The sequence below is a fragment of the Pteropus vampyrus genome, unplaced genomic scaffold, assembly GCF_000151845.1.
Source record: "Pteropus vampyrus isolate Shadow unplaced genomic scaffold, Pvam_2.0 Scaffold44, whole genome shotgun sequence".
In the NCBI taxonomy this organism is placed as follows: Eukaryota; Metazoa; Chordata; class Mammalia; order Chiroptera; family Pteropodidae; genus Pteropus; species Pteropus vampyrus.
In genome coordinates this window covers 983,074-1,000,268 of record NW_011888825.1, presented here as the reverse complement: position 1 = coordinate 1,000,268, position 17,195 = coordinate 983,074, and the positions used below count along the sequence as shown (strand labels likewise).

Here is a 17,195-nt window from a genome sequence, read left to right as displayed (position 1 = left end):
TCTGTATACATTCAGGATGTTTCTTATAAAAGTATATGATTTCCACATATTTTCTTCCATTCTCTGGTCTGTCTATTCACTCACTCAGTGGTATCATTTATAGCATAAAAGTTTCTAATTTTGATGGAATCCAGTTTACTTCTTTTGTTTCTTGTGCTTTTTAAATTATATATGAAACCACAGCCTAACGCAAGGTCATGAAGATTTATTGCTATGTTTTCTCCTAAGAGTTTTACACTTTAGCTCTTTTTTAAAATCCATTTGAGTTAATTTTCATATGGTTTGATATGTAAACCCAACTTCTTGTCTTTTCGATATGGATATCTAGTTGTTCTAGAACCATTTGTTAAAAAGACTGTTCTTTCCCCCATGGAATTAATTCTATTCCATTGATCTACATCTGTCCTTACACAAATACAACAGTCTTAGTTACCATAGCTTTGTAAATTTTGAAATTGAGAAGTGTGACTTCTCTAACTTTGTCCTTTTTCCAGATTGTTTAACTATCCACATTCTTTGCAATTACATTAGAATCGACTTGTCAATTTCTGCAAAAAAAAAAAAGTGGCCAGCTTGGATTTTGATATTGTGTTGACTCCATAGGTCAATTTGGAAAGCATTGCCATCTTAACAATATTAAGTTTTCCAGTCCACGAACATGGCCATCTTTCCATTTATTTAGCTATTCTTTAATTTTTTTCAGTGGTGGTTCATTTTACAGTTTTTGGTGTACAAGTCTTATATTTCTTTAGCTAAATTTATGCCTAAGCATTTTATTCTTTTTGATTCTATTTTAAGTATAAATGCTTTCTTAACTTTTGGAATGTTTATAATTAGTGTGTAGAAATACAATTAACTTTTGTATATTGATCTTGTATCCTGCAACCTTGCTGAACTTATTAGTTCTAATGGTTTTTTAATGGATCCTTTAAGATTTTCTATATATAAGATCATATCACCTGTAAATTAAGTTAGTTTTATTTCTTCCTTTCTAATCTGGATGTCTTTTTTTTCTTGGTCTCATTGCTTTAGAATCTCCATTATGGTGTTAAACAGAAGTGGCAAGGTCAAACATCCCTGTCTTGCTGCTGATTTTAAGGGGAAAAGCATTCAGTCTTTGAACATTATTATGATAATAACTGTCAATTCTTTATTGATGCCCTTTCTTAGAGTTGAGGAAGTTTCCTTCTATACAGCTTATTGAGTGTTTTTGTAATAAAAGAGTATTAGATTTTGTCAAATGTTTCTTCTGAATTATGAGATAATCATATGGTTATATGAATTCATTTTTTGTTGTCAAATGAACCTTGGGTTTCTCAGATAAATCCCATTTGGATAGTGGAATATTGTGGTTTATAAATATACATGGTGTATAATTTTTTATATGTTGATGGATTCAGTTTGCTACTATTTGTTGAGAATTTTTGTGTTGGTCTGAATGTTTTCTTATAACATCTTTGTCACTTCCATATACCTTTATATTTACAATGACCATATATTACTTTTACAATCTGAAAAAAATCATATGTTTAAAAATTATGAATGAAAACTACCCCCAAAACCTTCTTCCTATTTAACCTTAGGCTCAGATGAAGGATTACCAGCGTGAATTAGAAGAAGCCCGTGCATCCCGGGATGAGATTTTTGCTCAATCCAAAGAGAGTGAAAAGAAATTAAAGAGCCTAGAAGCCGAAATCCTTCAATTGCAGGAGGTTTGTTTACATATTCATCCATTCATTCAACAAATATTTGCCCTGCCAATTTCTCCAAGATCAGATAAATATATCTTAATATTTTTGTAGCCTAGTGTAATTTCACTATTCATTTTTTATGTTACTGGACCATCTTACTGCTTCAGTTCGGCAGAGTAGTCGTACTTTTTGATACTGCTCATATATATTCCCCTACCTGGCTGAAAGCAGAGGAGCTGGTTAGTAACTTTTCGAGCCACTTTCTTGGCTTGTTCCATGTGTAAGAAAAGGGAGTGATGTTTATTTAGTGTTAGTAAGCATCAGGATCATTTAACTCTGAACTCTGACCTAAGTGATACAAGACTGCCTTATTTTATGCAGATGTACTATTTGTGATACTTAAAAGGAGAAAAGTATGTTTCACTGAATTCCTAAGTGAATCATCTTGTAATCCAACAATTCTTTCATTTATCTCTCTTGTAAGTTCTCATGAAGAGTGATTGATTCTGTCAATGCTTGGCACACTTGAATGCATACGTTTCTTTTTCTATTTTCAAAAGCTTTATTGAGGTATAATATACAAAGAAGTGCCCATATTTAATGTATACATAAATTTCTATATAAATAAAGGATGATCGAATTTATTCAACCTGGAAAGATAAAAGCAACTTAAGTTGAAATGTTATCAGTTAATATGAAAAAACTCCCAGTACAAACACCTAGAAATGCTGGATAAAAATGTTACCAAAGTCAACTATATATGCGGAGTTGAGCTTTCAAGAAAGAAAGGAAAACTCTCTAGGTGTCAGGAATTAAGAAGGAACTGAAAACCAGACATCTGAACCCTGAGCACATCCTGAGATTACCCTGAGAGCCAGCTTTTGGGTTGATCCTTGTTTTTCTTTTTATTAATTTTGTTCTTACCTTTATTTCCTTTGAATGTTTTTCTGACTTCTTGAGTTGGACACATAAAATGTTCCTAGAACATAAGTTCCCCTCAGGGTACTATTTTCACTGTATCCTATTTGTTGTCATTTAAATTCTAAGTTTTTCTAATTTCTATGATGGTTTCTTTATCCCATGAATAATTTAAAAGTGTGGTTTAAATTTCCAAATGTGTGACATTTATTCTTTTCTTGGTTGATTTCTAGTTTCATTGCATTATAGTTAGAGAATATTGAGAGTCAAGCAGCTCTAAGGTCTAGAACATAGGGTCAGTCTTTATAAATATCTGTGTGCTTAAAAAGAACGTGTATTCATCAATGAAGCAGAATATCAAGATCTATGTAGTTCATCGTGTAATCAGTGATATCCCTTGAGTGATGGGACTCTGGGAGCCTGCCTTCTGGAGAGCTCCTGGGGCATTGCCCAAGTATCAAAGCACCCTGAAACCCAGCACTCTGTTTTTTTCAGAAAGCTGAAAGTGTTTATTATAGACCTTCAGACAGGGGGACGGCATTAGGGAGAAGAGTCTGATCTAGAACGCTAGCTCTTCCCTTCCCTCTATTTCTCTATTTTTTTCTTACCTCAGACACCTTTGTTCCATCTGGCCTATAGGCCCTAGGGTCCTCTCCTTTCTCCCATGGGTCCCTCAGCCTGCGCGCAGCACACCCAGCCAGGGGCTGGGCCCAGGAGAATAGAACACCAGAGGCCAGCGGGCAGAGCGGACACACAGTGTTTGTCAATCAGAGACCATCAGGTCCAAAGTATTCTGCCTGCTGCCATCACATCCTAGATTCGTGCCCTGTCCCATGTATTAGGATTCTGTATGTTAGAACCTAGGCCTTTTGGAGGGCCTACATCCTGTGCACTAAAATAAGAGGCGAGTGCACATGCAGAGCACACAGATGAACTTTTATGCAGCCCTGCTCCTCAAGCATCTTAAGTTGTGCTCTTGCCAAATATCGCATCTTTTGGAAGAGGCAGCTGGTGATAAGAGGCCCTGGGCAGGGAGGGATTCAGAACCATGAGTTTCTGCTGTTGACCAAGCTTGAGACTTGGGGCAGTTTACTTCATCCACGTGGCCTCAGTTTCCTTATCCATAAAATAAGATGGTGTAGCTCTTAAATTCTGAGAATATGATCTTAGTCTTTACCCAGTTGGGGTGAGAAATGCACCCTGACTCCTGCCTGTGGAAAATCCTCTTTCCAAGGAAATTTGTGGAAAAGCAGCCATTAGGCGGTTCTTCCTCCAGAGGACTGGCAGGCACAGGGCTGTCTCCTTGCCCTGACCAGGGCTCCCATCTCCTTCAAGAAAGAGGCCCTGCTTACCGCAGAGGCCCAGCTCTCTGAGCCCGTGAAGTCACACTCCACCCACCTCCTTGGGAGCTGTGATCCTAACTGTACAGCACAACTACCTTTTTTTCTGGTGCCTTGATATTCACTGGTCTACCTAGCTAGTCGATTTGATCTCCAAACTGTACTACTTGTATATGTGGAAGATACTTCAAGACCATGAATTGGTATAGTTTGGGGTTTGCATGAAGTTTGTGCTCAGTTTATGATTAAGAAACACCAGCTTTCTAAGAAGGGCAGGAATATAGCTGCCTCTTAAATTGGAAGGGACAGCCAAGCCCTTACACAGACTAGGACTTCCTCTGTGGACATTTTTGTACGTTTTGATACAGCATATCACCTGGCTGACCTATACCCAGACAGATTCTCTTCAGCAAACCTACCACCTTAATTTCTCAAATCTAATTGTAATTTGAGGCATACATAGAGTGCTTGGAGCAAGGTGGCTATAGCCTATAGGCATTGTCAGATTTCACAATTGAGGAAACTATCGACAGCCAGAGTTTAAATCATGGTCTAAACTTATTTAGGAACTTGCCTCATCTGAGCGAGCCCGCCGACATGCCGAGCAGGAGAGAGATGAGCTGGCTGATGAGATCGCCAACAGCGCCTCTGGCAAGTAAGTCTCCTGACAGCAGGTGGAAAGGGGCATCTGTGGCGGCCCCACCAGTCCTCTTAGGCAACAGTGGCTCATTCCCCTGGGCTTGCCTGCTACACTGAGAAGGCCGTGGGTGTTGTCAGGCATAAAGAAGTCAGTAGTTGATTTGCTCATGTGTTCAAAGTCTGGAAAGATGAGCAGAAGGTGCTGAGTCTCCAGACTGTCTCTGGCCACTGGCTGGCTGCACGACCCAGGCAGGTCACACCTCCTCGTGCCAGTCATGCCGACAGTAAGTATAAAGGAATACATTCAGAACTAACCTGGTTTCCATAGATTGCACAGCTATGCAATGCAAGTCCACTCTCATTCATCAGACTTACCTTTCCTTGAATGCATTTTTCATTAAAAGTCATCTTTTATTCCAATTAAGAAGTTGCTTTCTCCATTTAATTACTGTACTGAGGGTACATCACGATCATTTTCTAGCATGCCATGATGAGGAGTTAGCATTTTTATTTCAATGCACTGGAAAACAGATAGATTTTAAGCCAGGGAATGCCAAGCTCTTTTTGTACTTTTGAAAGCTGATGCTGTCTGTGGAGAACAGATGGAGAGGCAGGAGGGAGGTCAGCTGGAAGGCTCCCACAGTGGTCCAGATAAGAGATGACAGGGCCTGGACTAGGGTAGCAGGCATGGGGATAGAGAAGTAGGTGGCGTGTTTGACGTGTGATGACTAGGACTTGATAGATTGGGCAGTGGGTTCAGGGGAGAGAAAAATCAAGAACAGTGCTCAGTTTCTTGCAGCACGGTGGGTAGAGGAGCCCTCTTCCCTGAGTTTCCCCACATTGTGTAGAGCTGCTATTGAGCTGTCATCTTCTTGCTCTGCCAGGTCTGCCCTACTGGATGAGAAGCGGCGTCTGGAGGCACGAATCGCACAGCTGGAGGAGGAGCTTGAAGAGGAACAGAGCAATATGGAGCTGCTCAATGACCGCTTTCGCAAGACCACGCTACAGGTGGCCCAGACAGCAGCCCGTCACCTGGGAAGGCCTGTGCTACCCCTCTGGCACGAATGACTAACCCCGTCTCTCCTGTCTAGGTGGATACGCTGAATGCAGAGCTGGCGGCGGAGCGCAGTGCTGCCCAGAAGAGTGACAATGCACGCCAGCAGCTGGAGCGGCAAAACAAGGAGCTGAAGGCCAAGCTGCAGGAACTAGAGGGTGCTGTCAAGTCCAAGTTCAAGGCCACCATCTCTGCCCTAGAAGCCAAGATTGGGCAGCTGGAGGAGCAGCTCGAGCAGGAAGCCAAGTAAGAGGTTTTTACTGTGGTAAACCAAAACTTAGAGCTTCTCTACTGCAGACCAGGTCCAGACTCAGCCTGTGAGCCAGAGACAAAATAGACACTTGCCTTGTGGGAGTTACCATGGCAGGGGAAGAGATGACCAGTATGTATGTAACTGGAGTGGGAGATAGGAGGTGTGAGCCCTCAGGAAAGGCTGGGCTCACCTGTCAGCTCTTCTAGGACTCAGCTGATAATATGGTGTCCCATGATTTTCTAGGTGCCAGTTTACATTTTTACCCAAAGTTGATTTCCCAAGTTGGTGGCATCACAGGAAATGTTACAATTTGTTGGCAGAGAAGAAATGCACTGTATCAAAAATAAAAGCTTTTCTTCGCTCATGGGAAGTGACTGCTTGACAGTTTTTATTCTGAAATTTATGAGGAGTTGCCCAATACAGCTTTTGGCAGGCATTTACAAAGGTATAAAGACCTTCAAATTCACCTTCTTGTTGTGGAGCTTGGGGCGCAGAAATGCAGGGCTTGTGCTCCAAAGCCCAACATCTTCCCTCCCCAACCCAGCATCTGTACTTCCCACTCCACTCCTTCAACTCCACTGTGCTCAAATAAAACAATGAAGGGTTTGTTTGTTGTTAGCTGTAATTAACGAGACTTGTCCTTTCAGCTAACTCCATCACTACCCATTTTTGCATAACATTTGTCAAGGAACAAAAGAACTTTTTCTGTTTTCAGTGGAGTTCAACAAATTGGTTATCTCTCCTTCATTAGGGAAAATGTAGGCCTGTCTAGAAACATGGTGATTTGTTTGATCTCTAACTTAGAGAGAAAGTAGGAGGTATGTTTGTTTGTTCGGTCGTTTCTTTTCAATGTTAGCTGCTGTAGCCCCTAGCATCATAGTAAGTGTCAGGTGATTGAACCAGTCACTTAATAAATTGGGTCTTTGTTTTGTTTTCTAGGCTAAAAAGTTTAGATGACTAGAGTAACCAGCTAAGGTTTTTGTCTTCAAAAAGTCTGCACTCAATATCAGGTAGTTTGTATGTTTGATCTTTAGAAGATCACTAAATCAAGTAATTAATATCTGTATGTGAAGGAATAATATACTTTTTTTACCTATCAGTATTAGAATACATTAAAGGCCATCCATGTCGTGACTAGAAGGCAAAAGTTTTCTGAACCATATTAATTATGATATTATTCTGGTCAGAAGTCCTGGAAAGTACTCCAACATATGTCATCTTCTAGGAAAAAAAGGACTTTAAAAAATATTTTCCTCATTCAAACTGTCATTTTAAGAATCACAAATATCGATCATTTTCATAGGGAACGAGCAGCAGCCAACAAACTGGTCCGACGTACTGAGAAGAAGCTGAAAGAAATCTTCATGCAGGTTGAAGATGAACGTCGACATGCAGATCAGTATAAAGAACAGGTAAGGGAAGAAGGCAGGGCAGGATGAAATGTCTTCTACCTTAGAAATGCTTTAGCAAAGCAACTGATGCAAATTGTTACCATTTGACTAAATTAAGAAAATGCTATTTGAAACTCTTTAATTCTGATGTTTTATATGTGCTGTTCCTTGTTCTTCCAGGCACTATTGAGTGCTGGGGATACAGAGGTGATTAAGACATGGCCCCCCACCCCTCAGGGCTCTCTCAGCGCACCAGAGAAACAGAGGAGGGGTGGGTGAGAGCACATCAGGAGGGCTTTGAAGTGTGAGGCCTAAATCGAATCTTAATTCATATTTCCTCCACCAAGAATGTACGCTTCTTGAGTGCAGAGATTTTTGCCTCACTAAGTTTCACTTAGTGTCATCTCTTGAATGCCTAGAATAGAATAGGCATAGTTTGCAGTCACTGTATATTGGCTGGATGGAGGAGAACATGTAGGATGTCGAATAGAAAGCAAAGAGAAATGCACTACATGCGGGACCTCAGTGGTCTTCCTTGTCTACATCCAGGCATCCTTTTTTTAAGTATCAAGGGAATGTTCTAAGAATAGGACTGTGGCATAGATGACAGTCTGGGTAGCTGTGCTCTCCCTCCAGCTCATTCCCCTCACCATGATGAGACTTGCCACTTCAGACACTGGGAGGAAATGTGGACAAGAGCTGAGGATTCTGCTACCTTCGGCCCATACCCTTCCCTGTTCTTCCCCTGCTCCAGTCAGGCATGCTGGCCTTCCCTTCCCACCCCCACCCTCGGGGCCTAACAGCACTGAGGGCAGTTCTGGGTGTATGTGAGTGAACTGGACCCACAGGACACAGGCCAGTCTCTAATGGCTCAGGAGTGACTAATCACGTCAGGTCTTCCAGAGTGACTTTGTACTGGAATCACAATATAAAATCTGAAACGCCCATATTAAAGGAGATGTAAAAATGAACGTACCATCTCCTGGGGTTGGACAGACTGTCCACAATTGCTGACTCTTCTATATTTTGTAAGAATAGCATTTCCCTTTTCACAGTCTCATAGGTCATCTCATCTGGAGATAATAAACTGTTGTTTTCTGCAAAAAATTTCCTTTACAGAGTTTGCTCTGTAGACACTGGCTTTGCTGATAATGGCAGGCCAATCAAAAGGCCTTAGACCAGCCCCCAGTCTTGTGTCTTTAAGTAATGCCCATGTGTATATGTGAGCACACGTGAGTGCTCACATGGCTGACAGGGTGGAGAGCTGTGCTCACACACTCAGGATGCAGCGATACTAAATTTGGTTTCACCAGTTTGGTTTGACTTGGTTCATGTAACTTCCCCAAGATGGAGAAGGCCAACGCCAGGATGAAGCAGCTTAAACGGCAGCTGGAGGAAGCAGAAGAAGAAGCTACGCGTGCCAATGCATCTCGGCGTAAGCTCCAGCGGGAACTGGATGATGCCACTGAGGCCAATGAGGGCCTGAGCCGTGAGGTCAGCACTCTGAAGAACCGGCTGAGGTGAGCAACCTTGGGGACTTCTGTGAGCAGCACTGGGTCTCACAGAGTCTTCACTTAAAGCCTGCAATTACAGCCAAAATTGTAGGCTTAGGGTTTGGCTTTTCTAAAGTGGTTTACTTGTTCATGCTCTTAAATCCCTTCCCGTTTATCTGTTCAGGAATTTTTACCTTTAATAGCCCCTGAGGAGAACAGAAGAGGAACGGGCCCACTCTCTTTTTCCCATTTACTAGTGGACCATACAAACACACAAGGCTTAAGAGCCACGTCAAGTGTCCATCCATGTTCAGACATCCATAGTGAGGAATGGTCCCAGCCTCCATTAGAAGGCAGGGTAGGAGCTCCTCGCGGGACCTGGCGCCATCAGCCCTCCTCCCATCCTCACTCCACACTAGACCTGATATGCAGCAGAGAGAGGACAAAACATGAGAGAGCTAAAGCTAAACTTCTTTCTCCCCGCAGAAGACCAGGTTAGCACAGGTATTGACAAACTGTAGCCCATGGCCAAATTCTGATGTGCCCTGCTTTTGTATATAGCCAGCGAGGTAAGAATGGTTTTTACATTTATAAAGGGTTATTAAGAAAAAATAAGAATGTGCAACAGAGACTTTATGCAGCCCATGATGCCTAAATAAAATATTTACTAGCTGTCCTTTATGGAAATGCTGACCCTTGGTTAGCAGGTAGAGCTTTGACTTAATCCATCTTCCTTACTGTTTCTGTCACAGCCTTAAATGGGATCAAGCCATCCCCAGTTCTGAGGACTTCCTGCTCCATGTACACTGTGCGTTAGCCAGGATGATATTCCACAGGCAGGATGTAGGAGAGGTGGAGAAGCCCAGAGCCTTTCCTGATTATGCCCATCCACTCTAGGTCGTGTGTCCCGAAGAATTTTGAAGTTATTATGTAATTGAACAACTTGACAGCCATATGTTTTTGTGTATTTACCCACGTGTCTACTTTTTGTTCTCGCCAGGCGTGGTGGCCCAATCAGCTTCTCTTCAAGCCGATCTGGTCGGCGCCAGCTGCACATCGAAGGGGCTTCCCTAGAGCTGTCAGATGATGACACCGAGAGTAAGACCAGTGATGTTAATGAGACGCAGCCGACCCAGTCAGAGTAGTGTCACAGGAAGCCAGTGGAGGCAATACAGTGGGACACGCAGGAACTCACCCAGCGCTAGCCTGCCTTGGGCCTCCTAGAGATTTAGGAAATTGGCAAGCTACGGGATTCCTTACTAAAAGATCAACTGTGTCTTAAGGCTTTCCAGCCTACACATACTGTATCCTGCTTCAGATTTAGGTACAATTGCTCCCCTTTTTATATATATACATACACAAAACATGCACATATTAAACAGATTGTCTCATCATTGCATCTATTTTCCATATATTCATCAAGAGACCATTTTATAATACATGTTAAGAAGAGAACCCTTTTTCAGACAAACTCCAGACCCTTGTTGCCAGTCGCTGGGTTATTGGGGCAGCCCCGTGGTTGTTGCTCAGTCGCTCTGCATGCTCTCTGTCATACAGACAGGTAACTTAGCTCTGTGTTCATGTGGCCCCTGACTCCTCAGCCACATCGTCTCTTAGAACATTGTGGAACCTAAACTGCACTTGTATCTCTCATTTCCTTAAAATAATGATCAACACTATTTCAGTGAGCAAACTGTGAAAGGGGCTTTGGAAAGATTAGGAGGGGTGGGTTGGATTGGGGGAAGCAGCATCCATTTGGGGTTACCATGCCCATCTTCCTCGAGTTGGTGGTGTCCCCGCATTTCTTCACATGAACTGTTGTTGGCCAGGGCTGGTCTGTGCATAGAAAGGATAGTGGCTACGATGCAGCTGAGGCCCTGGGTGGCAGCAATCACGTTGATTTCCCGATGGTCTCCTGAACCCTCTGGCTTTGTCGGTGTACTAGTCCTCACTTCAGAGCAAGCAGCTGCATGCTCCTAAGCAGAAGTTACTGGAAGGCCCTCATGCTGTCAGCCAGGCTTTCATGCTGACCTTGCAAATTCAGCCGCTGCTTTAAGCCCAAAATGGGAATATTGGTTTTGTGTCCGAGACTCGTTCCAAGTTTGTCAGTGAGGTTTACAGAACCTCAAGAACAGATGCCATCTGCCTGAATGTTGACATGCCAGTGGATGTGAATCCTTTTTCATTTTTCCTTTTCCCTTCCCTTTGGACAGTGTTACAGTGAACACTTAGCATTCTGTTTTTGGTTGATAGTTAAGCAAACTGACATTACAGAAAGTGCCTTAGACACTACAGTACTAAGACAATGTTAAATATATTATTTGCCTCTGTAACAATTTAATGTATTAAGTTTGACTGTGCTTCATATCATGTACCTCTCTAGTCAAAGTGGTATTATAAACATTCAGTGACAATGAATCAGTGTTAATTATAAATCCCTGATCCTCTGCAATGTGCTTGAAAACACAAACCTTTTGGGTTAAAAGCTTTAACATCTGTTAGGAAGAATTTGTCATGTGGGTTTGGAATCTTTGGTTTTACTCCTTTATGAATTGTACTGGCTGTTGACCACCAGACAGACACCTGACTGCAAATATCTTTTCTTGTATTCCCATATTTCTAGACAATGATTTTTGTAAGACAATAAATTTATTCATTATAGATATTTACGCCTGCTCTATTTACTTGGAGGAAAAAGCACCCGTTGAGAATAAACAGACCTCAATAAACAAGAATAATCTTGTGAACGTGGAATCTTGTTTTCTCACCTTCTGTTCTTGATTGCCCATCTGTGATCTGATTGGAGGTTGGGAGATATACAAACTTAAAATGCTGACAGCCAGGCCCACTTTTCTGAGGGCTTTGCACCCCTAGAAAGTGTCAGATGACAAGTTAATTCTCTGGGTAGTTTTGGCTACAAGTCATAACTCACCAGTGGCCTTTCTGTGTATGGATGCATTGGGAAGAAAAGGGCCACTAGGGCTAGAGAACCCTTAATGGAAATGGGAGCAATTTAGGGCTGCGGGAGGAAGCCTTTAGAAGCTATTTACTGGATTAGAGTATTTTAAGAGATCCAAGAAGGTTCAGACTGCATTTTCAGGCAGGATACACACTGAAAATGATTTAGGGAAGATTCAGTGGTAAGACCCAAGGACAGCCACTCTACTGTAGGCCAGTTAGGATCGGCTGGAGAGAAGTAACTATGGGAGCACAAAATCATGGAGAGAATGCTGGGTTTTTATTCCGCAACAGTCTTAGGTTAGGCTGGTTCTAGTGGTATAAGGCATATACCCAGGCTTCTTGGCAGTGCTGGGGATGTTAAAAAAAAAAAAAAAAAAAGCAAAAGCATTCTTTTCCTCCTGTGTCACTACCATGGGAAAAAAAGAGGTGAGTTACAGCTACTGTATCTCATTTGTGTTCTCACCCTGACTATTCAGTGTCATAGTCCAGATGTTTATGGAATTCAGAGGCTGATTTTTCTCAAAAAGTAAGAATGCTTCCCACCAGGCTAGTTTAACTGGCATTAATGTCACTGTTTCCCAACTACTCAGCCTGTTAGAAGAAACACAGAATCTACATGGACTAATCCCAGTTCCTGACTGTAGAGATGCTAACTAGAAGGAACTTTTCTTTACTAAACAAAAACCACCATTTCGTAGGGAGGAAAGGTGGTTCTTAAAAGCCTTTGTTGGGCATTTAAAGCACAAGGAAGACAGTTTATGGGAGCTGGGCTTTGAGTGTGTCAAAGACTCAAAGAAGTTGGCCAGCTTCTACCCAGCAAGAGTGGGTCATAGTAAAGAGGAATTCAGGCAAGACTTAGGAAAGCCTTATCCTTTGTTGAGATGAAGTCAAATAAGACTCTGTGGAGGTTTTAACTTGGAGCTGTCATGCTAACTAAATGCTCTGTCTGCCCTTGCCACATCATAGGCACTTTTTTTAATGCATACACTCCAAGGAATTATTTTAAATGGCTTAGGTAAGGATAACACACCTGTTATTCCTAGTCCGACTGGCTTGAGGGCATACTTCTCAAACCCTGACATCAGAAAGATTCTAGAGCCCTACATTTCCTTTCCAACACTAATCTTCCCCATCTCTGGAAACCTCAGCTAAGATAAAGTGTGAGCCAGAAGACCAAATTATTCGCACAGCCAGCCCACCCTTTCTCTGAGAATGACTGACCCATTGCCCCTTCCTCCTGAAGCCAATGTAGCTGGGACACAGATATGTCTGTATCAAGATTAGGAAAGAGAAAAGTTCAAATCTGTCAAGCTCTAGGAGGAACCACCAATTCTTGTCCCACCCTCACCTCCTAAAAAAAAAAAGAAAATCCAGAACAGGCAGGCCATAGATTGAAATCTTTATAAAGTGGAGAGGTTTCTTCCCCTACCTCCACGCAGGTCTGAGAGTAAAACCTGTGGCTGAGACCCAGTGAGAGTCCCCATCCACAAAGGCTTCCTAGTCACTCTGGGGGGAGGAACATCTGCTTTTGCTCAAATGATATGTCTTGTGACAGCTGTCAGGACCAGACAGGGCAGTCCACTTCCTTGTGTAGCCTCATGTCATTTGAGAATCTAGCAAGTCATGCTGAAGTGTCTCATATGATACCTGTCAGAAATCTAATATGAAACTATCAATAAGGGTATACTGACATGATGTAAGTTTTCAAAGACAATGTTAGAGGGCCTATGTTCCATATGCAAAAAGTGTGACCCTGTCCTTCAACCCTTATTGAGACTAGAAATTCATGTTTGATTCATTAGAGCACTGAGCAAAGTAGCCCGATAACAGACTCTAATCCCTACTGACTGGATGTTATGAAATCTCATTCAAGATATAAAGTGACATAATCCAACTATTAAACTCAGGGTCTGACAAACATCCAAGCAGAGCACTGCCTCCTTCGAAGTAACAATATGGCATAGGTTCTAAGACACTCTTGTTCTCACATGTGTAAACTCATGTGTCTCACAATCACCGCCAGTAGGTGGCAGTTGTAATGTGGTTGTCATGGCCTGTCGCCTCCTGATAAGGTCAATAAAGCCCAGCATCAGATCTTATAAAATGGGTATCAGCGGCTTAGAAGAAAATCCTGGAACAACAGAATATGCTTTTCAGAAACACATCACCAACGCTCACCGTGGCACAGAGGAAGACACTGCTCGGGAAAACAGTAGAGGACAACTCTGGGTCAAAACATGATTCAGGACGTCAGAATCACAACGTGAAGTTTTAGGACTATCCCATTTCCCTTTCTGTATATGAATTAGTGTGATACCATGAAAATTTGTCTAAAGAAAAGAGCTCTCAATAAATATAATAATAAGTCTAAATGATAAGCATTTTCATAGCTTTTTCTAATCAGCACATTTTTCTTAATGGTTCACAAAATAAAAGTGTGCCTTACAATTGCTGGTATTTGAGACTCTGAAATACAGTACTCTCCTCACTAGGCTGGTGCTGGGGTGGAGCCTGGAGGAATCTGAATTTTAAAATTTCCCCAAGTGTGACTGAGCCAGTCACCCGATAGTCAAGGGGCCTCTGCTTTGTGCTACTTGCTCAAATCTCTAAACTCCTCAACACAGGATGTCAGGCCAAATTGGGCAATGAAAAAATATCAGTCTCATTACTTCAGTAAGTTTTTTAAAAATGAATTTGGGCAACTTTACAGAAAAAAAGTAGAATTCCAAAGTATTTGCATCTTTTTAATTTCACTTCTGACTTTTTCAGAAAGCTGCAATTAGCATATTCATCTATTTTGTGTCCTTTTCCCACTGGTCATTTCCACTCCTGTGTATTGGCACATCTGCACACTTAGGTTCAATGGCTCTATGGTATCCTTCAGCTAATAAGTAATCCTGACCATTCCCCCACCAACACACACTTGATATCGCTACCGAGATTGATTTTATTCCTACTACCACAGAATAGTATCCCAAAAGTAGAGAAGCGTTTTTGTAGCTTATGACATTGTTAGATTGATTCAAGACAGAATAATTTAGTGACACCAATAATATAAAAGTGTACCTATTCCCCTAAATTCTAGATGACAGTGAGATCTGCTGGTTCTTTTTCATAATTAAAACAATATCATTTTTAAACCTAAAAAGTTTCTTAGCTCCATCATGTACTGACAGGGAACAATAGTGCTCTTATCTAATCTGGACATCACTCATCTGACTGTTTATACAAGCATGTGTCAGAAAACCTACTGCCCAGGCCTGCCAGCCCAGCACCCCAGGCCTCCACCTGTAAATCATGATCAAGGCACAATCTCCATATTTTAATGGGGCAACAGTCAAACTTGATACCTGATTACAAACAACCCACAAGTAAACAAGTTAAATTTCTGTTCAGTTTGCATCATGTTTCCCTTGGTGAAGGCTTCAGAGCTGACAGGAAACATTAACATAACACCTATGGGTACAGACATAGCAGGATACAGCATGATTCAAATTGTAAACCGTGTGGCACAAACCCACTTGGGCCACCAAAACCAGCACAAAAGCTTTGTTCTGTTTTCACATTTGTCTCTTCACATGTGCTATCTTATAAAGGAAGTCTGTTATATTAATATTTACTCAAGACTTTTTCCTTAACATTTAAAAAAGGGCTACTGTATTCCCATAGATAATATTTTTATTAGTTATAGGACCAGTTTTCAGATAAGATGCTTTAAGTCATTGGAAGATGATTTACAGAGATGTCTCCTCTCCTGCTCCCATTTTTAGGAAAGAATCAACGCATCTAAATTTTAATGCTCAAGCTAGTGTTCTCAATTTTTTTCAACCTTTGAGACAAATGGAAAAACAATCCTTGAAGTAAAAGCTAGAATTTGGAAGATGTTATCTTTCAGGCAGTGAAAACAAATGACTGCTCATACCCACCCCTCCTTTTCTGGCCTTGTTCCCACCAGCAGCCAAACTGGCTGTTCTCAGTTTAAGCCAGGCAGAATAGATCTGGCAATAGGATACTCCCTAAAGCTGTGGCTCCACTCCAAGACAGCTATCTTTCCCCAGAGGTGCCAGCTTCCACCTTAGTTCTCAGAAGATGCGAATGGCATCTCTGGGACAACTTCTGAGAGGAGCATAGTCAATAAGCACAGGATTGGAAGAGGAGGGGTGGATGAACCATATTCCTCCTTATAAACTGATTCAAAAATCAGCTCATCTCCTGAGGCACACAACAGTAAAGGCCAGCAAGGCCTCAAGTTTGGAAAAGTGGAGAGTATAGCAAAAAAAAAAAGACACTGAGCTCATTTCCAACCAATCCTGGCTTTTCTATGAACAAGCTGTGTGAGTTCAGACTAGTCACTTAAACTCTAGGCTCACCTTCCCCTCTGTAAACTGAGGTAAAACCAGCTCATCCTATTTCTCAGGTTATCTATATCTAGTCCTCACATGCTTCACTTGTGATTCAACACCCCACTTTGGCTTCTAGCTCTTAACCAAGTTGGTGGGGTATAATTTCAGACCACTCTGAGCTGGTTCCTACTCTCATGCAAGAAGACATTTCAGGAGCAAGGGATGGGACTGGGTGGTGAGATGAAAATATGTGGAAGACTAACCCCCTCCATGCAGGGGAGACTACCACATGGACCCAGCTCAAGGGAAAGATCATTCCCAAAGCTTTCATAAGAGCCAGGCAAACCTGAGCACCGGGAAGCTCTAGCTAGGAAGAGAACCCAGTCAGAGACAGGCGGCTGGTAGGCAATCTTTAGCTAGATGGGCAAATAGTATATACTAGTTTTCATGCCAGGTAGCAAATGCTCTATCTGAGCAAGTACAAAGAAGCATCTTGAACCAAATAATCCAAACAGGAAGCTGAATATGAGGCCAGAGGAGCCAACCACCTTCCTCACGGGGTTGTATGCCAAGGGCTGCTGCAGCTATAAAAAAATTAGAATATATGGGGGTCTCCACCTGAAGGGACTAGAAACATGCCCTGTAGCATAATTCTGCCCTTTCATAAACCTGGCCTGTGCTCTCTGGACATGAAGCAGTGGTGATGTCCAGTAAATGACGCATGGGCCTCTTCAGCCCAGGGACCCTTTGCCTGCCATCATCTGACTGAACAACAACTGACAGGACCATATGGATGAGATGATCTCAGGTGTGTTCAGCTGGAAAGGAACTGAGAAATCACTGGGGAGCCAGGGACAAGGAGTCAGGACTCCAGAACTTTTTCTTGTGTGTTAGATTTGGAGTTCTTGCATAAACAAAGAGGTCTGCCAAATGTTTAAGCCTCTGAACTAATCCAGTCCTTCCAATGATGGTTAGAAAATAAGCTGGAAATTGCTGCCCATCATTAAGAGACTTTCTTTTCACTGGTTGGCCAGCATTACTGGGCACAGCACACACACCACTGCAAGTGTCTCTCAGTGAGGCAGCTTACGGCAAAAAATCTCCAAGTAGAA

General features: G+C 42.1%; 2 protein-coding genes and 1 long non-coding RNA gene across 9 annotated transcripts in view; 1 reads left to right on the top strand and 2 right to left on the bottom strand.

Annotated features, from left to right (window-relative positions):
- The window catches only part of MYH10 (myosin heavy chain 10), a 139,584-nt gene extending 128,051 nt beyond the window's left edge, over positions 1-11,533 (top strand). For 3 of the 5 annotated variants that reach the window (XM_011358945.2, XM_023529936.1, XM_023529937.1), the window contains exons 35-41: positions 1,584-1,712; positions 4,516-4,604; positions 5,473-5,596; positions 5,680-5,888; positions 7,199-7,307; positions 8,634-8,806; positions 9,780-9,924. In XM_011358945.2, coding sequence (XP_011357247.1) covers positions 1,584-1,712; positions 4,516-4,604; positions 5,473-5,596; positions 5,680-5,888; positions 7,199-7,307; positions 8,634-8,806; positions 9,780-9,924 — 978 coding nt within the window. Of the gene's footprint in view, positions 1-1,583; positions 1,713-4,515; positions 4,605-5,472; positions 5,597-5,679; positions 5,889-7,198; positions 7,308-8,633; positions 8,807-9,779 lie in introns of all 5 variants that reach the window. The other 2 variants (XM_023529935.1, XM_011358946.2) reach the window with 2 other exon arrangements.
- The window catches only part of NDEL1 (nudE neurodevelopment protein 1 like 1), a 78,386-nt gene that overhangs the window by 30,701 nt on the left and 30,490 nt on the right, over positions 1-17,195 (bottom strand). The window lies entirely within an intron of this gene.
- On the bottom strand, positions 9,016-9,855 carry LOC111738849. Its single transcript, XR_002779992.1, has 2 exons — positions 9,756-9,855; positions 9,016-9,200 (listed from the first exon to the last, which is right to left on the bottom strand). It is a non-coding gene; the product is annotated as an uncharacterized LOC111738849 (long non-coding RNA).